Source organism: Vidua chalybeata, chromosome 23 (genome assembly GCF_026979565.1).
Source record: "Vidua chalybeata isolate OUT-0048 chromosome 23, bVidCha1 merged haplotype, whole genome shotgun sequence".
Classification (NCBI taxonomy): Eukaryota; Metazoa; Chordata; class Aves; order Passeriformes; family Viduidae; genus Vidua; species Vidua chalybeata.
Window position 1 is genome coordinate 3,278,375 of NC_071552.1, and position 25,221 is coordinate 3,303,595.

The following is a 25,221-nucleotide window of genomic DNA, read 5'->3' on the forward strand; positions in this document are numbered from 1 at the left end:
ACTTCCCTAACGTGGATTTATTTCTGTTTGAATTTATTGTGTGAATCTGTCACAGCCAGAGGAAAGAGATTCCCATCTGGGCAAAGCCCCTGGAAGCTGCTTCCACAGCAAATTTCATTTTTATTGTTATTTCCTGGTTGAGTAATTCAGCTGGAGCACAGGAGGGAGGCCCAGGGAGAGAAGTGCAAACATTCCCTGCTGGCTGCAGACCCCTGCATTCCCCTGGGAGATGGGAAGGTGGGATCAGGGTTAATTTGGGATTTTTATCTTTTCCTCCAGGGCCTTTGTGCTGCTGGATGAGTTCACGGGTGCCAAACCCTTCTGGAGGCTCCAGCAATCCAAATTTGAGCACAAATATTGTTATTAACACGCTTAATTCTCCTGCTGTGCTAAAATGGAATAGAAAATATTGTTATTAATGCCCTTAATTCTCCTCTTGAATTAAAATGGAGTGGATTGGGTGCCTGATCCTGATTTCACAGCTGAAATCCACGACTAAATTGGTTTCACCCTCTGGCTTTAATGAAGTCCTTGCCAATTAATAGTGGGTTAAATTAAAGAACCTCAGCAACATCAGAGGAGTTAAAAGTGATTTAAGAGAGGAACAAGAAGCACTTTTTTAGTTTGGTTTTGGTTTTTTGTGCCGTGTCTTTCTGGAGCTGGAATTTCTGTGGCATCCTCAGTTCAGGGATGGCTTTTCCCTGTGGATAAAGAGGCAGAAAATCAACTGGCACCAGAGAAGAACGAGCAGGGAGCTGTGAGGGGAATTATTTTTTTCCCCTTCATTGATAAAACAAAATGGAAATGTGCTGTTGGTTTTCCCTAATGCAAATAATAACAACTGCAGTGATAGATTTGTCGTTGCCAGTATTGATTTCCTTCCCCAACATAAACTATTTTTAAAAATGCCTCTTCATGGGTTTTTATCTGCTGGCAGGGTTGGGATTTCAGGCTGCTCTCCACTGGGCCTGTAGGAGCAGGATCTGCCTGGCCTCAAAAGTGAAAGGAAAAGTGGAAAAAAGGGAAAGTCAGGGGGAAAAAGAAGGCAAAGGAGAAGGATGAGGAGGAGAATTGAAATAGAATGAGGAGAAAAGCAGGAATATCTGTCCCACCCAGCCCACGGGAACCTGCAGGGAGGGAGCAGAGCTGCTGGGAACACAAGGATGAGGGAAAAATTTTGGAGCACAGCTATTTTGCCTTGAGCCACGTCCAGGTGAGCCACAAAGATCATTGAGTGGAGCTGCTGGAGCCAGTCCAGAGGAAACCACGGAGCTGCTGCAGGGCTGGAGCCCCTCTGGAGCCGGGCTGGGAGAGCTGGGGGTGCTCCCCTGGAGAGGAGAAGGATCCAGGGAGAGCTGGGGGTGCTCCCCTGGAGAGGAGAAGGATCCAGGGAGAGCTGGGGGTGCTCCCCTGGAGAGGAGAAGGATCCAGGGAGAGCTGGGGGTGCTCCCCTGGAGAGGAGAAGGATCCAGGGAGAGCTGGGGGTGCTCCCCTGGAGAGGAGAAGGATCCAGGGAGGCTTCCAGTCCCTAAAGGGGCTGCAGGAGAGCTGGAGAGGGACTGGGGACAAGGCACGGAGGGACAGGACACAGGGAATGGATCCCACTGCCAGAGGGCAGGGATGGATGGGAGATTGGGAATTAGGAATTGTTCCCTGAGGGTGGGCAGCCCTGGCCCAGGGTGCCCAGAGCAGCTGTGGCTGCCCCTGGATCCCTGGCAGTGCCCAAGGCCAGGCTGGACAGGGCTTGGAGCACCTGGGACAGTGGGAAGTGTCCCTGCCATGGCAGGGGGGGGGTGGGGTGAGATTTAAGTTTGGGTTATTCCAACCCAACCCATCCCATGGCAGGGGAAGTGGCACAGGGAGACCTGGAGAGCTCTGACCGCCCCTCGTCGCTCTTTGTGGAGTTTGGTTGGGATCACAGAGAGGATTTCCTAAAAAAATGAAGGAATGGAAGTAAGAGAGAAAGAGAAAGAGAAGAAAAGAAGGAAGTAAGAGAGAAAGAGAAAGAGAAGAAAAGAAGGAAAGAAAGAAGGAAGGAAAGAGGGGGAAAAGGAAAGAAAGAAGGAGAAAAAGAAGGAAAAAAGAATTTATGTATCTATAAATAAATGAATGAACAAACAAATAAATACAAAAAAATTACAATAAAGGCTAAGCGAACAAAAACAAACAAACAAATAATGAAATAAAAAGAGATTCCTAATAAAGACAATAACAAAAAAAAACCACGAAATAAATAAATAAACATAGCAATCATACTAAAAGCAAAACAAAAAGAAAAAAAAAAAAAAAGCAAAAAAACCCAAAATAACTGCGCGTGCACGTGCTTTCTTTTTCCTTAAAAAAAAAAAAAAATCTAATTTTTTTTTTTTTTTTTTTTAAAGGAAACCTTCATTTCTCCTGCCCGCTCCCGCGCATCCCCCACCCACCCTCGGCGGGGCGGGGGCATCCCGGCTGCGCTCCCCGCATCCCTCCCTCCCTCCCTCCCTCCCTCCCTCCCTCCGCTCGCCGTGGGCGGTGTCGCCGCGGCTCCCCGGCCGTGTGGCTGTCCCCGGCGCTGTCCCCGAGCCCGCGGCGTGCATGGCCCTGCGCGGGCGGCGATGGCTGCGCGCTGATGGCCCAGCCCGCCGCGCTCGCCATGGCTGCCAGAGAGGAGCTGTACAGCAAAGTCATCCCCCGGCGGAACCGCCAGCACCGCGCCGGGACCATCAAACATGGCTCGTCGCTGGAGATCCTGCTCTCCATGGGCTTCCCCAAAGCACGGGCGTGAGTCGCTGCCCCGCGGGGCTTTTCCCCTCTTTTCTTGCGCTTTACGGAGGGGGGAGAGAGAGAGAAGAGGCGGGCGCCGCTCGGCTTCGCTGCTCCGGAGCGGCGCGGGGCCGGACGCGGGGAGGGAGCGCCGGGGAGCCGGGGATCCAGCCCGGGAAGAGGCGGGGATGCTCTGCCGGAGCGGGGGATGCTCTGCCGGAGAGGGGGGACGCGCTCCTGGAGAGGGGGGACGCGCTCCTGGAGCGGGGGGATGCTGTGCCGGAGCGGGGGGATGCTCTCCCGGAGAAGGAAATGCGCTCCTGGAGCGGGGGGATGCTGTGCCGGAGCAAGGGGATGCTCTCCCGGAGAAGGAAATGCGCTCCCGGAGCGGGGGGATGCTCTCCCGGATGCTCTCCCGGACAGCGGGCAGTGCTCTCCCGGCTGCGGGGGGATACGCTCCCCGGGCGGCCCGGAGATGCCTCCTCGGAGCAGCCAGGAAAGCGGGGAACGCTCTCCCGGCAGCGGGAGGATGCGCTCCCAGAGCCGGGGGAATGCGCTGCCGGGGCGGCCGGGGCAGCGGCGCGATGCTGTCCCGGGCTGCGGGGGATACGGCCTGGGGATGCCCTCTCGGAACGGCGCGACAGCTGGGAATGCTGTCCCGGAGCAGGGGATGCGCTCCTGGCAGCGGGGGATGCTGTCCCGGAGCAGGGGATGCGCTCCTGGCAGCGGGGGATGCTGTCCCGGAGCAGGGGATGCGCTCCTGGCAGCGGGGGATGCTGTCCCGGAGCAGGGGATGCGCTCCCCGAGCGGCCCGGGGATGCTGCAGGACCCCCGGGATGCTCCGCTCGCCTCCTCCCGCCAGGCGGGAGCCCCGGGCACTCCGGGTCCCCACCCGGAGCCCGCCCGTACCGTCCCGAGTTGGGGATGGCCACGGAAGCAGTTTTTTCCACCCAAACTGAAATTGTTTTAGCTCGGACACCCGGGGGATTTTCTTCAAGCCGTGTACAAGTCACCCTAAAAGCAACGGAGCAACAGAAGGAGATTTCCATCCGTAGCCCGAAGTGCTTCGGTTTTTCTTGCCCAATCACGCCCTGGTGTAACCTCCCTGTGTGTGCTTATGCTTTAAATTAATCAGGCAGAGAACTAATGATAACTTAATGAGGGAACTGTGACTCCTGAGGTGGGGCTCAGCTTTGGGATGCAAATGAAACCGGTGGGGATCGGGATGGTTCCTTGATCTCCCTAAGTTTTCAGTTTGTTGTTGATACCCATCAGAACTCCGCGGGTTTGCAGCCTGTCTTGTCACAGGGTTTTTTTTAATATAAATATAGACAGGCACATGCAGTTTAAGGGCATATGTTCCTTGTGGATTCGTGGGATTGCATGGATCCACCAGCACATGCAGGAAATCTTATTTTTGTTTTCCACGGTGCTTTGCACTCCTTCTGGCTGTCAGTTATCTACTGAGATCAGCACACAGCTTTTAGACACAGTGAATGCAAATGAAGAGCAGGGCAGAGCAGTGACTTCATGCTTAGCTCGGTTGGAAGAAAAGATGTGTATCTTCCAGTGGAGCTGCAATAAAAAAAAAAAAAAAAAAAGAAAAGAAAAGAGCTTGATCCTATGAATGAAACCTGCACAACAGTGCCATCAAGGCTGCCAGGCAGCCCTGCTGTTACCTGACTCAGGAACTGTGTCTATGGGTCACATTCCTGCCCAAAAAGCACTGGCATTTGTTAAAATGCACTCAGACTTCACCACGCAAAGCAGAGAAGGTCAAACACAGGGAGCAAGCCAGAAAAAATGGGCAAAGAATCCCTAAATGCAAAAAGTACTTATTGGAAATCCAACCAATACCCAGATGGGTAAAGCTGTCTTGATATTGAGTTCAGGTTAACCCTGTGTGACAATTCAGCAGAGCAGAGAAGGTTAAACACAGGGAGCAAGCCAGAAAAATGGGTAAAGTATCCCTAAATGCAAAAAGCACTTATTGGAAAAGCAGCCAGGCAGATGGGTAAAGCTGTCTTGAGTCCAGGATAACCCTGTGTGACAGCTCAGCTCTCTGCTGGGACTGGGACAGGCACCTCTCATCCCATCTGAAGGAGCAGTGAGTGCCCCTGTTTCACCCTGGAAATGCTACAAATAATTCATCATTAAAATCCACACAAGAAGCAAAATGGAAATAAACCCAGTAAAATCCAAGCGGTGCCACCAAGGGTAGGATGTGGACGGAGCAGAGGTTTGGGAGCTTGAGAGAAACGAGTGCATGGCCAAAGGACATTTCCAAAAGGTCCAGAGAATGCTTTTTAACTCTCAGCATTTCTCTGTAAGTGGGAATGACAATACCAAGATGCCAGCGAGATGAAATCATCTCCCTCCAGATTTGGTAGGGAGAAGTAGCCTTAAAGCCCTTGTGAGTTTTCCCCCCAAACTCTCCCACCTCTGTTTGCTGCCCCAAAGCCACAGCTCCAGCAGGAATTCGGTGAAATGGGATTTCAGCTCTGTGCACACAAACACGAGCCAGGCTGGTACTTAAAAGTGGTGACCATCTGTTTGGGTGGCTTATGCAAAACAAACCTCCAAGTTGTCAGACAAGTCTGTCAGGCATGTCACAAAATACCATCGCTGCCTCCTGGCTCCTTGGTGCAGCTGGGGGCACTCACTGGGGACAGCAGGGACAGAGAGGAGCAGCTCAGGCAGGGTCACGGGCACAGGGCTGAGCTGGAATCTGCAGTTCCAGGGTGGCACTGAGCAGAGAGATCCTGGGGAGAGCTCACGTGGCCTGGCTTTCAGCTTTACCCTGTGTGTGTTCCAATAATTGAAGGTGAAAGGCTAAATGTGATTTCCAAGTGTTGCTGATGGCTCAGTTAAGGGGGAAATTGGGCTGAGGCAGGAAGGAACCAAGAGAGGATGTCAGGTAGCAGGTGCAAAACTGCCATGGATCTTGTGCTGACAGCAAGGGGCTCTCAAAAAACCCTTCATGTGTCCATCCTACAGGTGGTTTATGGGGGACTGGGCATGAAGGGCCCATCAAAGGACGTGTTCTTCCTCTCTGAACTGAGATACCACTGCAATTCATGGATCTGCACCAACGGCAGTGTCCCACAGCTCACACTGAGACCTTTGAGGTTTTCCCTGTTCCCCCCTCTGAAGAATTTTTTTGGCACAAGTCCGTCTGTTTTCCTTCTTCCCAGCCCCAGCTGCAATTCAGGGCTCCTCTGACTCACAGGGTGAAGTTCAAACCACTTCTGGAAGGTTCTACCTGAGCACGGCACCTGCTCAAGCACTGCATGTGTCATCCCTTTGAACCATCACCACGAGCTGCTGTTCTGCCCTGCTGGCTCTTGCCAGCACACAGCCATTATTATTATTATTATTATTTTATTTTGCAATTAGCCCATTAGATTACGCACTGTCTGCTCCCACAGGCTGTCCCTATCCCCAGGAGTTTCTGATTGAAGCAAGCAAGGAAGGCAAAGGTGAGGTTATAATTCCCATTTTGCAATTTGGGCACCAAGAAAAGCATTTTTCCCTTGTTCACACAAAGGCCTAATCAAACCCCCAGGGCTTCAATGCCCTGAACAGAACAGGAGGATTCCTCCAGAAAGAGATTCCATACAAATATTATTTCCCAGTTGCCCCAAAATATTATTTATCATCTTGTTATGAATCCCCCATCAGTGGTTCCACCTAATTGTCATCCAGTCTGCCTGCCAGCACCTCTCACTATTGTTTAGAATCCCTGTATATCCCTGAGAGTTGAGAGAAGAAAAGCACAAAGTAATTTACAGGCCATCAAAACCACAGGGGATCACTTACAACTCTTATGCATGTAGAAGCAATTTTTAAAAAATCCATAATGTGTCTATAAAAGGCTAAAATTGAAAAATAATTAGTGATGGACTGCAGTTTCATTCAGGATGGAAGAAGACCTTTGACCAAACTTGAATTATTGAAACTTATTTATCCTGCATAGTGCAGAGATCAATGTGGCTCCAGAACCTGCAAGTTTTAAAAGTTTCATGTCAGCCTTTAAACCTCCTCCAAAACATCCTCAAAACCAGACAGTTAAAGTTCTAGCATGAGGAAAAAGAATTAATCCTGCTTTCTTTGTTTTAATTCTGGGTTCACAGAATGGATATATAAATGGTTATACTGCATGGATATATAAACGTATAAAATTTAAGATGTTTCAGCTGCTGCATACAACTCTGAACTCAAGGCACAGCTCTGAGTTGCTGTTGCAGAAGAGATCCAGGCCTAAGAAAATGAAGATAATTCCCTGGTCCCTGCCATTACTCAGGCTGGGTAAATCACTGCCCACAACCAGAACACTTAAATTAGAGATATTGTGCTTTTTCTGTCACGGTGCTGTCTCTGATAAGCAGAAGAGATGACACAGGTGGCAAAGCTTTCCAAAACTAAATGGATGTTCCTTCCCCTCATCTGGGCCTGGAAAAGGGTTTAACTCTGTGTCCATGGCCTGAGGAGGAGTTAATTCCCTGGACCTGGGTAAAATCAGTCTGACTTGGATTTGCCTTCTCAGAAACGATGAGAATTTACAAGCATTAAAGGTTTCATTATTCTGGAAGAAATGAAGCTCAGATCCAGTTTACAAACAGTAAAAGCTTCTCTGGTGTTTTGAAAGGGATTTTAGCCTGCTAAGACATGTTTTGCTTAGTAACAGACTTAGCAACGTCGCAGGATTTCAGCACAGCAAGGCTGGGAGTCGCTCCTTCCTCCAGGCTTGGAGCTGGAGTTGGGAAATGACTGCGTGGAAGTGAAGTGCTGCTCATAATTTTCAATTTTCAAGTGGTTTCCCTGTCTTCCCCGCTTTGCCTTCAGGGTGTTTGTTTTCTGCAAATACTGCTGGCTGAAATTCATCCTGCTGCAAAGACCCAGCCTAAAACCAGCCCCAAGTCCCAGTCGAGCCCAAGCATTTGAAGGATTTTCCTGATTCCCAGTGACTGGTGCTGGCCCAGGGCGTGGAGGGAAACCCCATCCCAAGGGAAGAAGCTGCTGGGCAGAAATGTTGCTGGAAGCAGCAGCTTGGGAGGCTCCATTGAAAGGGATTTCCAAGTTTATCAGCACTGGAGGGAATCTTGAATGGAAAATCCAGGTGTTGTAGCTACAAGGGCTTAAGGAAAAGCTTCCCCTAAAGCTCTGTGCTGATCACTCAGGACAAGGAGTCTGGGGCTTGGATAGAGCTGTGGGTTGTGTGGCAGAGAAACCATCTGAGTAAAATATTCCCATTTCCAGTCCTGCCCGTGGACATTTGTGAGCACGAGGCTCCTAGGAAGGGTTTGTGACCTTTTCCAAGTGGTGACAGAGGGAGAAGTTCTGGAGGTGCTCCTTCGGGGAGTCCCTGGTTCCCTGCACTCAGCTCTGTGCCCATGTCAGGGTTTAGGGGATGAGACTGGAGCAGCTGGAGTGAACTGAACTGCTCTGGTTTGTGTTTTGCAGTTCCTGGGTTAGCTCTGAGGCCTCGGAACTGTTCTGTCCATCTGTCCTGGAGGGGATCCAACAGGTCTGCAGGACAGGGACAGGGAGATAAGGCAGCAGCTGCCAGGGAGGTGCTCTGGAGAAAGGCTGCAAAAACATCCATTTAGGGCTCAGTCCCACGGCTGCTCTGCACATGGATTTTAAATTGTTTTTTTCTACTGACTTTACTGCAGATTTCTGCTGTGGGACTGAAATGATTCCTGCAGGATTCAGGTTGTTTTGTGCCAGTGGCTCCAGTGTGTTTGGGGTGGGGGGATCTCCCTGAGACAGTTCCTTACTTCAGAGATCTAAAGTGATAAAGCACAGAGGGCTCTTTATTTCCACTGTATATTCTGAAACTGAGCCACAGAGAAGCTTAGATATCAAATCTATAGTTAGGCTGAGACTTGCACCTGAATCTGTGAAGTTTCAGTCCATTCATGGCAAGACTTAGTAGAACAACTATTTCCATGACATGGTACAACATTTTCAGAGGGAGGGAGACCTCTTATCAGAGGGAAAGGAGACATTCCTGTGATAAGATCACACTGCAAAATGGTAATGGCAGCAGCAGTGCTTGGTGTTACCTCCTCAGTGATTCAGGATGCTGGACACAGAAGTGCCATTAATCAAATGGACACAGAAGTGCCATTAATCAAATCTGATGGCTGGGAGCCCTGGAACAATCAGATATTCGGGGCTGATATCCATGAAACGTTTCTGCCACAAACATTGAGGAAAGAGTTTAAGGTCAGAGCTTCCCTGCACAGAGATTGCTCAGCCAAGGTCACGGAGTCCCTGCAGGACTTGCTGGCCCAGAGAACGAGCTGGTGTGTGTTCAGGGAGGAAAACAAAAAGCAAACTCCTTTCTAGTGCCTGCACGCCCCACACTTCACTGGGATCTGGTGTTTGAGTGTTGGAGCAGCGTCACCGTGTGCAGTGAGGCCCTGGGCCAGCCAGCATTCCCTGGATTGCTGAGATGTGGCTTTCAAGGCTATCTGACTTTGGCAAACGCTGACAGAGATGTCAGAGAGTTTCCTGGTCCCTGAGTACTTGGTTTGTTTTGGTATTAAAATTACATGGTGACAAGAAAACATTTCCTTGGGCTTCCGTCCCTCTGATGATTTCCTTGTCTCGGAGCCAAGGTCCTGAACTTGATCCTATCCTCTGCTCTAGGAAGGAGAGGAGCTCAGAAAGTGCAGCCCAGACCTCACATGTCACTGAGGGAGCCTGAAAAATTGCTCTGTGCCTTCTGTGTCAGAGCCCCAAGCAGTTAAAAACTTGATCCTAAGGATGCAATTCCCTTTCAAGCTTCCTATCAGCTTGGAGGCGTGCAGATACCAGTGTTATCTTTTCTGTCCCTTTTTCCTTCTCTTCACCTATCTCCAGACCTGATACCACTGGCAGGAGCCGGCTCAAATGTACTGATGAGATTCTCAAGACAAAGAGTGACAGGGAGAAGTCCTGGATTTCAGGTCAAGAATTTCAGATATCCAGCCTGTTTGAATGGAGCCTTGTTGGCATTAAATGCTGATTCTCCTTCCCCCTTGGGCAGTGGCAGCGTGTCGGGCTGTTTCCTGCAGAATTCTGCCTCTTGTAAAGCCCTCTGGAAGTTCACCCCTGGATTATTGCTGCCACTTGCCTGCGGAGCAGCTCAGAGGATGCTGCAAGCCCCTGAGACTGGCAGAAGTCAGGGGGGAAATCCATTCTTTGAAAGATCATGAGAAAAAAAAAAAAAATTAAAAACCCCCTAAAAACGTGGTGCTTTTAAATATCAACGGCTGGCTCCTGAGGACACTTTTGTGTTTTTAAATCACTTTTTAAAGTGAATTTGGACTCCCAAATTTTGCTCAGAGTTGAAAACACTGCCCTGGGTTTTAACTAAGAGCTCATCGTGGATTCACAGCATGTGCTGTGCAATTGCAGAAAGAATAGAGACATCCGTGTGTGTGTCTGTGCTGCACCAGTCTAATTATCCTCAACAAGCAGAGTCATCAAAGGAGCTGTGCCTCAGCAGCTGACAGCGATTTGGATTCCAGCACCAAGGCTCTCTGCAGCCTTTGTGCTCTACAATGGGCTGCACTGCCACGCCAGGGCTCAGCCTGATGCCTCAGGTTTGAGCTTCTCTATTTTTCACATTCTGAGCTGCTTCAGTGTGTGGGTCTGGGCTTCCCATTATGGGATGGTGAGCTCTGTGCACAGAGCAGGGAGACAAAACAATTCCTGCTCCAGCTGGGCACCAAGGACAAATGATCCAAAGCTCAGGCCCAGGAGCACAAACAGCGTGGGCTGGAGAGAGAAAAACAAGCAGGATGGGAGTGCCTGGGCTAAAGCTGGAATGGGACAATGAACTGCAAGGTGCAAATGGAGCAGAGCTGATCCCAGTGAGAGCCCCCGGGAGCGCTCGTGCATTTTGGGACCATTTTGGTTCATTTGGGTGCAGCCCTGGCTGGGCTCTGGTGCTGCCCAAGGTGGATCCATGCAGGAGATCCTTTGAATAAATCCCTGCTTTATTCTGTAGCTCTGCCCAGCTCTGCTCTAGGCCAGCCTGCACAAGGCATGAAGCCCTTCTAAAAACACACCCAGAGAGAAGAGTCCTGGATATTTTTCTGTCCTCACCTCTCTGCTGCCTGGTGGTGCACAAAGGCTGAGATTGGACAGCAGAAAAGTGGAGGGGAAAAAAAAAAAAAAAACAGTGAGAAATTGAGGGATTGCTGAAATTGCCATAACAAAGCAGCTGTCAGCCTGCAGAAACAGTGTCTGAGACACCTTGGACCTCTTGTCTGTGTTCACAAGGTGCTGTCCCTTCAAACTCACTCTTAACACTTCTCCTGAAGTTTAGCAAGTCCCAGCAGCCAAAGGTGGGGCTTGAGGTGCTCCTGCACAATGGTACAGAGCTTAGAGACACCAGCCTCACACACCTGGGGAGCCTCAGAATTCCCATTTCCCACAAAGATTCCCAAAAGAACACAGTGGCACGTGCAGGTATGACAATATTCTGTCAGGTGTGGTCAGGATCGGAATAAAATTTAAGGCAGTAATTATAAATTGAGCCTGGAATGAGGGAGGGGAGATGTGTTTGATGTCTCTGCTTTCCCCAGACACCAAATCTGTGCCCTCGAGGCTGAGTTCTGGCATTGGCAGCGCCTTGCAGGCCAGTCCCTGTCAGCAGAACACCTTGGGAATGCTGCTGGAAGGCTGGGGCTGGGCAAACCTTGGGATATCTGCCCTCTGTGCTAAACCCAGAGACTGGGAACTCTGATAGACACCACAGCCTGGCATGGAAAGAGTTTCTAACTGTGCTTCACTCCCACCCATCACCCCCTGGCACTACCAAACACAAGGCAAGCGCCACTTTTCACCCTTCCATGAAGTATTGGAGACGCTCTGCTCTCCATGACTGTGCAGAATTCCTCACCTGGGGCTGCTGACCGTGACATCACTTGCCAGTGAAGAGCTGGGGGTGTTTTAGGGAGATTTCTCATCTCCTGATGTGTAAAAATGACTATTTTCTTTCCCCTGTGCTCAGTGAAACCCAGCAAGTTCTTCCACGACTCATGCCATGAATGGGATGAGCACACGCTGGAATGGCTGAGACCAAGATGTCCCAGACATTTCCAGGCATTAAATGGCACTGGGAAGGCCTGAAATAGACAAGGTGGTGTTCTTTTCCTTCTGAGCTGTTCCCCATTTTACCCCATTTTTGCAATGCCGTGATGCAAATTTCAAGCCCTGACTTGGTGCTGAGGCGAAACCCCTGTGATCATTTTCCCCCTGTGAGCAGAAATGTGATTTTTATGCTCCACAGCCCTGTTGTGCAAGGAGAAAAGGTAAACATCTCCCTGCCCCAGGAGCTGACACTAAATAGGAGCCAGGAAGAGCCTCTGGAGGGGAGGATGAGGAGAAGGGAGGAAGAAGCCAGGCCCTGATCCCAGCACTGCCTCTATGGCATTCACATTCTCCAGACAGAGAGACACAATTCTGTCTCTCAGGATTGCACAGAGAGGAGAGGAGAAAACAATCTTTCTCTCTGCTCCTTGGTTTTGCCCATGTGGAATGTGGTGTGGAGATTGTTCACCTGCAGGGATTGCTGGGCTGGATTCTGGTGAAGGTTGTTTGGGGTCAGTGACCAGTGGGATCCAGCTGTGCCTCGGGCTCTCAGCAGAGAGTCAAGAGTTTGAGTTAGATAGTAAGTAAGAAATAAATATATAGAATAAAACAGTATCTCTTTAAATAGTATATTAATGGAATATAGTAGAGTTTTAATAAAGCTGTCCTTCAGCCTTCTGATCTAGAACCAGACATCAGCATTTCTTCCTGTCGGGTTTACTATAGTGCTTCCAAAATCCCTTTTTTTTTCCCAGGGTAAATCCACAGCTGCATGAGGAACAGCTACTCCCAGAGAAGCACCAGTCCCATTTTACAGACAGAAAAATGCAGCTTGAGACAAATACATGGAGGCTCCTGATGCTAGAGAGAGCACCTCAATTAACATTTGCCATCCACTGGAGACAAAGGGCTCTCCAGAACTGCAGGCTCTAAGTGGTGTCAGTGGTGTCCTGCTCCCTTGCTCCACAATTATATTGGATTTCTGCCTCACAATCGATAGTTCCTTCTGAGAGAGAGGAGCTGCCAAGCCCCACTAAGTGTCAGATCACAATATATTAGCCAGGGATAAGCCTGTTCTCCCAGGCTCCATTCAAAGGAATCTCCAGCTAACCCAGATTTGGAGCTGGTTCTTACTCACACCAGTCCACGGGCAACAGGAGCAAACCTGGGGTAAATGGAGTTTACAGCTGCACCTTAAAAATCGCATTTCTCTTCCTTTTACAGTCTCTTCATAGCTGTACCACAAATGCATTCATCTTCTGAGGGGCAAAGCCTTCCAGGAGTGTAAATCAGTCCAGCACCTTTTCCTTTGCTGGAGCAATAATAACACACTGCAGCTGAGCATCTTGCCCAAAAATAACCCAACTTTCATTGCTAGCAAAGTTTCCTTTAGAGAAATGGGTATTTTATACCACTCAGGGAATGCAAAAAAGCCTGGGCATAAATAAGAGTCAGCACCAAAGCCTCTGGGAGGGAAAATAGAAACCTCAGGTGTTTCACAGCACATTCACACTCCCCAGTACCCCACACTGGGGAGTGTTGGGGCTGTGGAGTATTTTATAAATAATGACTCCAGCTTCCTGCCTGGAGCTGGGGCACATAATCCTGCTTTTCCAGGCACATAATCCTGCTTTTCCAGGCAGCTGGATCCATGGGAACCCTGATTATTTGTGTCTCAGACACATCAGCCAAGCACGGCAGAGGATGAGTCAGGAAGGGCCCCAGAGCCCCAGAGTGTGTGATGGCACAGGACAGCTGATGCTCCTTCCAGAGCCACAGCAAACACAGGGGATCCACCCCCTGCCCTGTCCAGTCACCAGTTTATCTCTGGTGAGCTCTGTGTGGGGCTCTGCACAATCAGGACCCCTCACACCCAGCTGTAGGGGTGGATTTTAAAGTGTTGTTTAGATTTGGTGAAAAGAGTGTGATTTGCAGGGGGGGAAACAACCTGCTCCCCGCTGGTATTGCCTGTTTTCCCCCTGAGGTAAAATTTTCTGCTTTCATGGGAAGCTCAGCCTTTATGAGGATTCTTGATTTCATCGCCCAGCTTCCCAAAGAAGCCCACCAGAGGCTATCACAGAGAGGATTTAACTCCCCACAAACACCCTGACTTTGGGGATCAACGCATCTTTCCCAGCTTCCTGCCCCAAAGCTGCTCATCCTTGCTGAGATCAAAAGACTTTGAGCCCCTGGGAGCTCCAGGGGGAAGGATGATGTGCTGGAAGTGCAGAGTGTGCCTGGGATTCAGCTGGACTCACATATTCCTGCTAAAATCTGCCAGCTTTTATTGGGCACGGCCTGGAACTCCTCTGGAAGTGCATCCCACGTGGAGGAATTTGTGCTCTTCACCCTGGCTGTGTCCTGCCAGGTTTCTGCTGTGACTCAGCCTGACCAAGGGCACGGGGCCTGCTGAGATCCTTTTCATCTTCTCCCGGGCAGCTCCAGGGAGCAGCTGCTGATTCCTGTGCTCCTTCTGGGTGTTCAGAGCGCCCCATCTGCTGCAAAGGGAACATTCAGAGGGCAGGGCCAAGGCTGCCCAGAGAAAATGTGACAACAGGAGGGGGGAAATGAAGAATCTTTCACAGAAATGTGTCGTCCCCAAAGTGCCTGAGGCCAGGCTGGCAGGGCTAGGTTTGGAAGTAAATTCTGGGATCACAAAGCATGGGAACAGGATTGCCATGCCTTAATATTTCCTCCCTCTGCTCACCCCCCACCAATCTCCATGACAAATGCAGATAAAATTCTCCTGGTGTTGCTGCCACTGCTGCTTTTCCAAGCAGAGGAGCAGGAGCTTGCTGAGGTGTCATGGGATTTCCCTGGATGACAGCTCAGGAATTTTACAGATTTGCTGTCAGCAGCTCGTTTTGGGGGAGAAGCATGGCAGAGATGTCACCTCAGCCCCTCCTCACAGCCAGGGGGGCTGTGCAGGCATGGGGAGGGATGAGAGCAGTGAGTGCCAGGGCACCCAACCCAAACCCAGCACCCAAAACCCTCTCGTAATTCTGTGGGAGTGGGGAGGACACTCACAGGGCTGTTTTATCCTTTCTGACAGCTAAAAGTCACTTGAAAACCTTCTCAGATCTCACAGGAAGCTGAAGTGAACGGCACAACTGAGCCACCAGTGCAGAAAAAACATCTTCCCTGGTTCCTGGAGCCACAGCCAGCTCCAAGTGCAGGGTGCTGCCTTCTTTTGGCTTCAGGAGTGCAGTAACTCCCTGTCTCACAGGTGTTCTGGAGGATAAATCCATCAAAGATGCGAGCTGTGACCGTGATGGGGCACAGGAGTTGTGTCTGGACCACAAAAAGGGCAGGATTCCCCCTTGGATCACCAAAAAGTCCCCCAAAAAAATCCCCTAAAAATCTAACTTAGCAGCACCTGGGAGGAAGTTGTGTTGCTGGGGTTTGGGTTTATTCACTGAAAGGAAGTAATTCTGAAACCTGAGGGCCTGGCTGTGTCTGGAAGCCAGGGCCTTTCTGGAAGTCCAGCAGGGATGAGCTGAAGCCAGCAGCCACTCTGGGAAACCTTGGCTGAGGGAGGCTCAGTGTCTCTGCAAATTAAGCACCTCCCTGAGCACGAAAGCATTTTAAGGTTTTTGCCTGAGGACACAAAGAGAGGCTCTGGCAGCACTGGGTTTGGAGCTGGGTGATTTGGATTTGCCATCAGGCCATAAATAACCCCAAAAATGTGCTCTTAGGTGGAAATTAGCTGCTGTTCCAGGCATCCACCTCAGCCTTCCACCCACTGGATATTATTTCAGTTTTGCTGCAGCACATCTCCAAACCTTGCAGGACCTTTGATGTGACTTTCATTTCAGTAATAGACATGAAATTTTGTGGTTTCTTAGGCTGGATGTAAGTGATGGTGAGGAAGCAATCCTTTTTCCATGCTGCTTTTTCTTCCCCTTGCTTGCAGCACATTGGTTCTGAGTGTCAGGAACACGCAGAGAGTTTATTTGTGGAATATCTCTCTAATCACTGAAGTATCTGAAGCAGTTGAACAATTTAGATGAGCTTACAAAAACGGGATTGAGTGTTGTGATTAGATAATTGTCCCTTTGCTTCAAGGTGTGAGTCAAAGCACAGACAAGTTTTTGGTTGCAATGAAAATTCCTCAAAACTGTGGCTTCCGTGGTGGTGGTGGTAAAACAAGCAGAGAATTATCAGCAGCATCCCAGCCAGGTTTGGGAGCTGCTGAGGGATGTTTAAGGGATAAATATTCCTGTGATTTTTGAAGTTCAGGGCTAAGTTGGGCAGAGGGAATGCTCCCAGCAGCCACACAGGTCCCCACACGCGATCCCACCTCAGGATGGATTTTGGTGACAAAGGATTCAGAGGTGCTGCTCAAGCTCAAACACAGGCGCAGCTCCGGGGTTACTCAGCACAGCCCTGGAACAATTTTGGTTTTCAGTCCAGTGCAGGGTGGGCTTTGCTGGGAGCCCTGTGGTGCTGGTGTTACCGTGGGCTAAGGGCCATCCCACACCAGGGCTGCTCGATTGGCTTATCTGGATTAGCGGCTCGAATTTCATTTCCTCTCGGTGTTGATCAAGGAGGGTTTTTCTCTGATGTGTTGGCGCATCCTGCTTGGGCTGAAATGTGCAATTCCATGCCCTGGCTCTGCTCCCTGCTGTGCCCTCATCTCCTGGTGAAGGAGCAGGGTTTTGAGCACAGGCATTGCCCTGGCGGAGCTGTGGCTGTTCTGCCTCCCACTGCGGGGTGAGGAAGGCAGAGAAATTTCCAGCAGCTTTTGTGCCATCAGCAGGGTGAGAAGTGTCATCTCCATCCCCCCTCCGCAGCGAGGGGAGGGGAGTGCCAGGACAGAAGGACGAAGCTTCTGTTTTCCAGACTGGCTGTCAATTTTTCGGGTTTCCACGTGGCAAAGCAGGCGTGTGTGAGCTCTGCCAGGTGCATCCTGCCCTCCCCCAAAACCCTTCCAGGGCTGAAATGGGAGCATCCAAAACCTGCGCCTGCTCGTGGCTCGTGAGCCTGTCCCTTGTCCAAAGCCAAATCACCAGTCCCATTTGAGCACACAACCTGGGATGGGATGGGATGGGATGTCTGACATAATCTAGGGATTCAGCAGTTGTTTTCAGCAGTGATTTGGGGCTGGAATTTAAAAAGTATTCAGGCATCCAGACAACAATTCCATCCCCTCCTTGGTGATTCTCTCAGCACTGTCTTGGCTGCTCCCACAGCCAGGTTCTGCACTTTCCTGCCTGCCAGATTTGGCTGCATATCTGAACTGGCTCCTCTTGTACCTGTGGTGTTACATTGCATCTCATAATTCAGAAAAAAAAAAAAAAATAAAGGTTTATATTCTACCTCGCCCAGGTTAACCTTTCTCTTTCATTGCTGCTGCTTAATATCTTCTAACCACGTGGAGGAGGCAGGGGGATCTAACATCGAACACAAGAGCTTTCTTTCAAGATGTAGATTGCATTATAGGAAATGAGAGGCAATAATCAAAGGAAGTTCTTCATTCTCGTTATCAGCTCTCCCCGTCTCGTTTCTCACGGCAGAGCACTTCTGTGTCTGCAGCACAGCCCTCTCAATTCTCCTCATTAGAGGTGGAGCCTCATCCCTGCACTCTGCACAGCCACAGTCACCTTCCCTGAGCCAGCATGGATTTTTTTTTTTTTTTTTTTTTTTTGCTTTACCTTTAAACAACTCATTTTCAAGCCTGGTCAAAGACACAGCTCCTCTCCCTCAAAAATCAATCATTAGCAGAGCTTCCCTTTGTCCGGCCTCATTCAGAGCACACTGCCTTGGAGAGGAATCATTCCCTTGCATCCAGCAGCCTTTGGAAGCATTGATTTTCCTGCCTGGCTTGTGTGCTGCTGATACCCCAGGCAGCTCTGGAAATGTGATAAGCCTGGCCAGGAGATTGGCAGCTGGTCAGAAGGCCAGCCTGGGAAGGGAAGGTGGAAATGTTTGCAGCAATTGCTGACAATGAATCCCTTGTGCTGGTGGCTGAATGGATCTGTTGGGGCACGCAGAGAAGGACTTGTAGGTTCTGATTTAAGAAAGCCCTAAACATATATTTACATGCCATTGAGCTCAGAGAATGGCACGGACTGAGGTAAAGGAATATTTTGTTTCTGCCTCCCTGAGCAAGCTGAGCACAGCCTGGTTGAAAACAGAGTCATTTCCCCACGCTGCACGTGTCCGCACAGCAAACACCCAACAAACCCAGCCCTGCAGGCCTCAGAGGGTGCTGTGCTTTGCTGGCACTGCCCTAAGTTTGCAGGGAGCCCTGAATTACCTTTGGGTTTGACTTTTAGGAGGCTCCTGAATCCCTGTGAGCACCCAGCTCTGGGCCAGTGTCAGCCCAGCCAGCCCCCTGTGCCAGGGGACACCTCTGCAGAGGTTTGGGGAAGCACGAAGAGCAGAAGTGGAGGTGGCCATGGCCACTGTGAGCTCCCCCCCAGGTGCAGAGCCCTCCCCAGGGGGGGTTCAGCATCACTGGGAACACGTGGTCCCTTTCCTCCCCACCACGTTAACGCTTCCCAGCCCTGCTCCTCGGCCCTGCGAGGGTTTTGTACAGATATTTTCCCTTTTCAGGGTCTCAGCTTTTGCAGAATCTCCTATTCCCATGGAGTGGTGGCTCAGAGCACTGAACACATCCCAGAAACACTCCCTGGCTTGCTTTCCTTCCCTTCCCTCTCCCAGGAGCATCACAGGGAGCACAGCAGGAAACTGTTCCTGCTCGGGGCAGGAAGCAAAGGTCAGAAATGCGGAGCTGTAAATCTGCCAGCAGTGGTTATTTCTGGGGTCAGCTCTGCTTGCAGCACTGCTCTGGTGACAGCAATGCTCTGGTGACAGGTGACTTGGCTGCTGGCCCACCTTAGGTGAAAAGAACTGTTCAAACACAGGATTTTTGTGTCTTCCTCTCCCCGGCTCTTTATGACGCACTCAAAGGAGAGGAACAGCAATTCTCCTTCTCCTGAAGTCTGCTCTGACCTTTCGTAAGTCATGTTCTTCTGGTTTCTTGGATCCCTTCTGACTTTTAAGTATCTCCATAATCTTTACAAGCCATAAGAGAGGGGCAGAAGATGGTGGAGGTCCCTCCTTCCACCCAAGCACTGATATTTGGGTTTTCTCCCTGCTCTGCCCCCTCCCAGTCCCAGGGAAGCTGTCAGGACCCAGCACAGGGGCAGTTTGTTTCCTCTGCACTCCTGAACCTGGGGAGAGAAAGGAATTGGCTCCTTCCAACCCTGCAGCAATTCTGCAACTCTCCAGCTGCCCCAAAACATCCTGAGGCAGTCGAAAATCTATCCCAACACAACAGATCTGTAACGCTGAACATACCTGAGGGTCCTTAGGGCTGGTAGCTGTGAAAATACACAGAAAATACCTGTTTTCTACCTATATCCAGGCACATGCAGACATTTATCCACACAGACACAATGTTCCTACAACAGATATTTGAAGTTAAGCAGCCATTTGTGGCCAATGTGTGGTTTGCTTTCTTCTGTATTTTCCCCCTCCCTCTCTACAGCACAAACCATCAGAATTAGAAGTAGAAACCATGAGAGCTTGTTGGTTTGGAAAAGAACATGAAGCGTGACAACAATCATCACGTAATAGAACTGAAAAATGCATCTCAATCACCCAGTGAATTATTGTGGGGGGTCTGTGGGGGGAAATGATTCAGCCACCAGGAAATTGTGTGCAAAAGCTGCCACTGGCAAAAAAAAAACTGTCCTACAACATATTTGTGGGTCTTGCTGACCACACTCGTAGGAGCTTGATGAATAAAATCACACCTTTGCACGTTTCTTAACATTTCTGTTAGCCAATCCTAATTTTAATTTCCCTCTCTTAAAGCATTTGTACTGTAACCACAGTGTGTGCCAGTAAGTGCCACCACTCAGAGCACCATCTTCAAAGCACTCCAGAGCGTTTGCTTCTGCTTTTAAGCACAGAAACTCTCAAGCTCAGATCTCAGGTTGTCTGAATAAAGATCTGCATCAACTCCAGAGGATGCCCAAGGCTCCTGAGCTTTTTTTTTAGGTGGTTTAAGCCATATCTAGAAGCATCCAAACCTGAGTTCTGGTTCAGCAGAGAGGACAGAGTTTTTTTGGTGAAATAAAGTCAAACTTCTGCTTTGCCTCACTCCCCAAATATATCCAAGCCCTCTATTCCTCAAACACTCGTGTAGGTTCTGCTCTTATTTTTACTGAGAGACCTTGGAGAAAGCATGGACATGGCCTTAACTCTCTTAAATGCATTTGGAAGAGTTTAGTTATTAATCTTAGTGTAAGTTTTGACAGCTGGGTCAGATAGATTTAAACCCTGGCCTTCAGGAGAGATTAAGAGAGCTGTGGTTCATCTGGGCTGGGCATTTCCTTGCTGTGAGCCCGTCAGGTACCAGGCTGAGTGTAATGCAGATTTCAAGGATAATATTGCAAAGACACGTGAAATCATTGGGAGCAGAGGTCTGGCTTGTAATTAAATCATAGCAAGTACAGTTTAAAATCTACAGTTCAATCTTACTGATATTTGAAGGAAAAGGAGAGATCTGAGGACACAAGTTACAGCAAGCAGGATGTTGGTGGGTATCATTGAGCTTAATTCCCTCTTGATGGCAAGCCAAAAGGCATTTAGCAGAAGTGGGAAATCCCCCTTCTCCCTTTTAGATAAAAAAATTATCTGAACATTTCAGTGTGAGTCTTATCTGCCTGGTATTCCCCTGTTCTCCTGGCAGCCAGCATGGCCATGCCACACTTCACTGTCAAATACTCTGAGCTCAGCCTTGCTGGAACACCCCAGAAATTATTCAGCAGGAGCAGGAGCGAGCCATTCCCAGGCAGAGCAGTCATGTGGCTCTGCCCTGAGCCAGCCCTGGATGAACAGAGTTATAAACCAGTTACAGAGTCCTGGTGCAGTGTGATACAAGCAAATCCCAGGGCCTGATTCCCTGGATTCTGAGCCGAGCTTGTTCTTGGATGGGTGATAGCAGAGAATTGGGAGTGCAGGGAAGCAATACAGGAACGGCTGTATCGTCATATGGTGATTTTGGATGCAGTGGATTGTGCCCCAAAAGTTTGTATTGCTGCCCATGGACTATCAGAAGAGCCCAGACAAATAACTAGAGCAGATATCTCCAATTACAGAATCCCAGAATATCCAGTTACAGTCACAGAATATTCTGAGTTGGAAGGGACCCACAAGGATCACCGAGCCAAACTCTTCCATGAATGGCCCATAGAGGCATCAAACCCACAACGCTGGCATTTTTAGCACCATGCTCTGACCCCCTGAGCTGATCTCAGGCTCAGACCAACCCCACCTGTGTGGTATTCACACGCCCTCTGAACAGAGAGAGACTCAGCTTTCTCAGGATCTTCTGAGAGAAGAGAATCAAAACAATTCTTATCTCATTTGCTGCTCCTGTGTTTGTGCCCATGTGGAATGTGGTATGGAGATTGTTTGCCCGAAGTGATTGCTTGATTAAATTCTAGTAATAGTTGTTTAGCTTCATTAACCAGTTAGATCCACATGTGTGGGTCGAGACTCTCAGGAGAAAGTCACAAGTTTTCTAGTTAGTTAGTGATAGTTCTTGTTAGTGTAATATAGTATAATATAGTTATAGTATAATTATAATAAAGTAATTAATTAACCTTCTAAAATCATTGGAGTCCTACACGTCATCCTTCCCAAGTCAGAGATCCCAACACCGCTACACCTGCACCTGCAGAAACTTGGATGCACAATTCTCCCACCAAGAGGGCCAGCATTTTCAGGTATAAGCACACAACTTCTTTCCCAGTTGTACTACCTCCAACACAACAGGAATACAGGAATATTGAGGGAAATTCTGCCCCGTTCTCCAGAAGAAAGGAGCCCCATGTGAGCTGACATTGCACCTGCAGGGAGCTGCAGTAAGTGGAGCCTACAGCTGGACCAGAGCCAAGCTGGGATCCCTGCCGCCCCATTTCCTCCGACCTGCAGGGGAAGGTCACAGCCTGCAGAGGTGACTGAGAGCAGCAAACAGCTGGGCTGTCACTTGGTGGCAGATCAAGGTGTTGCTGTAGCTGCTGCGTGGGTGGAAAAGCTCCTTCCATGCTTGCTGCCTCTTCTGTTCGTCCATTCGTGCCCGCACTTGCGAACAGAGCTTGTTCCAGGAGCTCAGCCAGGTGAGCACAGCTCAGGGCCAGCCGCCTTCCACCCCTCTTCCTGCAGAACAGATCCACTGCGAGAGGATTTTCCCTCACCACAGCTTGTAGGAAAATTGTGAGAGGCCAACAAGTCCAGGGACAGCAGCAGGACTGTGGAGATGAGGAGTCCGCCCAGATGGGCTGGGGCAGGAGCACTGTGGTGGTGAAGGATGAGTGAGCCTTTATTCTGCAACCAAATGCAGGCCAGATGCTGGGATTAAACCCAAAACCTCTCCCTGCAGGCCTGGGGGGGCAGAATCTCATCTGACCACGGGCCACTCGGAGGCTCAGCAGCGTTGGGAGCTGCTCTGGGGGTTCTGCTCTGAGCAGGTGCAGCGGTCAGAGCTGACAGAGGGTTCAGCTGCTGACGGGATGGAAAAAGAGTCACACAAACAGGTCTCAGTTTTCAGTTGTGGAGCAAAGCTGAGTGTCATGTGAGTGACCAAATATCAGGCAATTTTATAACTGTTGGCTGCCCCCACCCAACCCCCCAGTCATACATCCTGCACAGGTCTTGCCCTGGGCTTGGAGTGTTTTATTTATATTTATTTATAATTTAATATTTGTTTTATATTTATATTTTCTATTTATGATTTATATTTATTTTATATTTATAATTAATGTTTCTATTTTATATTTCTATTATGAATCTATGTTTATTTACCATATTTGTGTAATATTTGCCACAGAAAGCCCTTCTACTTATTTTCTCATTTTTCACAAGAATTCCACTGAAAAATGAGCGTTTCATGCAAAAACCTCAGGGCATTTCACAGCACTGCATGATAAGGGTGTTGGGGGGACACCCTGGGGGTGCAGAGTGGGGTGTCCTGGGTGAAAGCTGCTCTCCAAATCCCCATGCCCCTGACCCTCAGAGTGCTGCAAGCTCCTGGCTCCAGCTTGACTTTCAATCCCTTTCTGGATTTCCCTCCTTGGTGCCTTGTCAGCCAGCCAGACCCTCCCAGACACAGCCAAGCTTGTGGCAAAGGGGAAATCCCAAAATGATGGTGCTGCTGCAGAGCCACCCTGCCTTGGGAGCGGAAAACTCAATAAAACAACACCTGAGACCTGCACAACACATCCGACCCACTTGGTCCAGGAGTGAAGAGGCCCCAAAGATAATTTATTCCATCCTCTGTCCCATGGACTGTTTATTCCCTCCTCTGTTTGAGCTGTGAGCACTTCAGGGCAGGGATTTGCCCCATCCTCTGAGCAAACAGCAGCTCCGGGGCTGAAGGACATCAGGGCTTCTCCCACCCTGCATATTTCAGCATTCCTGGGCAGCCTGGCTGTGAGCACCACACGGGTTTCAGCTCTTAAACTGACAAAAGACATGAGAAAATATAGTAAACAACCCTGTTTATCTGAGAGGGGGTTGGGCGATGTAGGTGGTGTCATTTTTAATGTTTTTTTGTTTTTTTTTTTTTTTTACCCCCAGTCAAAATTTAGTCTCTTGGCTGTTGGGTTGTGCCTGAGTATTTTAGTGAGGATGGATGGTTTGTTCCTGTGGAGAAGGATGGAGCATCCGAAGAAACAACACCCCGTTAGTTCTGAGCAGATCTAACACCCCTGCAAAGCTGCCATCTGCCACCAAGGAAGGGAGCGAGGCTCGGAGGCTGCCAGGGCTCCACTGCCTCCTTGCTTTGTTCCAGGCAAGCTGAAATGTCAGCTGACAGCCCGCTCAGGTGTTGTGCCTTTAAAAGAGCATTTCGGTGACTTCTCAGAAATGAGAAGCTCTGGGGTTTGTCTAGGGGGGTGTGTTGTTGGGAGTTGTCAGTCTGGGGGCTGGAATTGCATTTTTTTGCACTGCACACAGGGGGAAATGGTGCTGTGAAGATCAGGAGATTCCCTCCGGTACCACAGCAGTAGTGCCACGTGCTGTTTGCTCTCTGCTGAGGCTTTCAGGGCTCAGAGAAATGCAAAACTCACAGCAGCTTTCTTCTTGCCCCACTGACAGCACAGGATGTGGTTCTTTGAGTGTTTCCTACTCAGCTGCAAGGAGGAAACACTCCCAGGGCAGGACTCCCCAAATGTCACATCTCAGGTGCAGACCACAGGGCTGAGGGGAATTATGTTCACAGGGGGACGCCCCCAGAGCATCCCAGACTTCTGCCTGCCCCAGAATCAGAGAATCATGGAAGGGTTTGGGTTGGGAGGGGCCTTAAAGATGATTTGTTCCAAGCCCTGAATAAAATCACGGTTTTATTCCACTCGTGGAGGCAGAAGAAGGGAGCAGGTGGAATTTTAAAAGTCACTGTGTATTGTAAATGCAGGTGAACCTGGTGGGAGGGGATGCTGATGTCTGACTCCAGTTCAGGAGGCTGAATGATTTCTTTATTAGAACTATGCTATAATCCATCAATATACTATTTAAAGAGATACTAAAACTACAAACCTACTTGTTCTAACTACCAAATCTAACTCTCAACTCGTGACCCTCTCTGAGAGTCCAGCCACAGGGGGGTTGGATTGGATTGGATTGGATTGGATTGGATTGGGTTGGGTTGGATTGGGTTGGGTTGGGTTGGGTTGGGTTGGATTGGATTGGGTTGGGTTGGATTGGGTTGGGTTGGGTTGGGTTGGATTGGCCACCAGCCCCAAACAATCCTCAGCAGAATCCAACCAAGCAATCACCCCAGGTAAACAATCCTCCAAACACATTCCACATGGGAAAAAACAAGGAGCAGAAATAGAAATTGTTTTCTCTTTCTTTCCTCTGTGCTCCTCTATGAAAAAATCTTGAGAGAGAGAAGAATGTCCCTGTCACAACTGTGGATGTGGCACCTGGGGACACGGTCAGTGGTGGCCTGGCAGTGCAGGGGGAAGGACTGGGCTCACTGATCTCATAGGTCCTCTCCAAACTAAATGATTCAGGGGGATGGGGAAAATGATGCCAGAAGTATGAGCTGAAATCCTCTCCTTTTTTTTGGGGTGTCCTGTCCCTACCAAGCTGGGAGCACAGAAACCACAGACCCAAGAGCTGGGTCTTGCAGCTCATTTTCTCTCTCAGACTTCAGTCACGATGTGGTGGTAAAAACAGCAGGAACTTGGTTTTATCACCTCTCCTGCCCATTTGCAAGGTCAAAATGAGTGGAGCCCGTTAAAACAAAACCTAAACACATTCAAGGATATTCCTCTGCTGATAAAACCCAAATTAATGCTACAAAGGTACTGATATGCTAAACACACGAAAATCAGAATTTCCTGGGAGCAGCTGGACCAGAGTGTG

The 25,221-nt window shown here is 49.5% G+C and overlaps 1 protein-coding gene across 1 annotated transcript in view; it reads left to right on the top strand.

The window, feature by feature from the left end:
- Positions 1-2,516: 2,516 nt before the first annotated feature.
- UBASH3B (ubiquitin associated and SH3 domain containing B) overlaps positions 2,517-25,221 on the top strand; it is a 70,844-nt gene continuing 48,139 nt past the window's right edge. Inside the window, exon 1 of the mRNA XM_053963457.1 lies at positions 2,517-2,763. Coding sequence (XP_053819432.1) covers positions 2,612-2,763 — 152 coding nt within the window. The 5' untranslated portion in view covers positions 2,517-2,611. The remainder of the gene's footprint in view (positions 2,764-25,221) is intronic.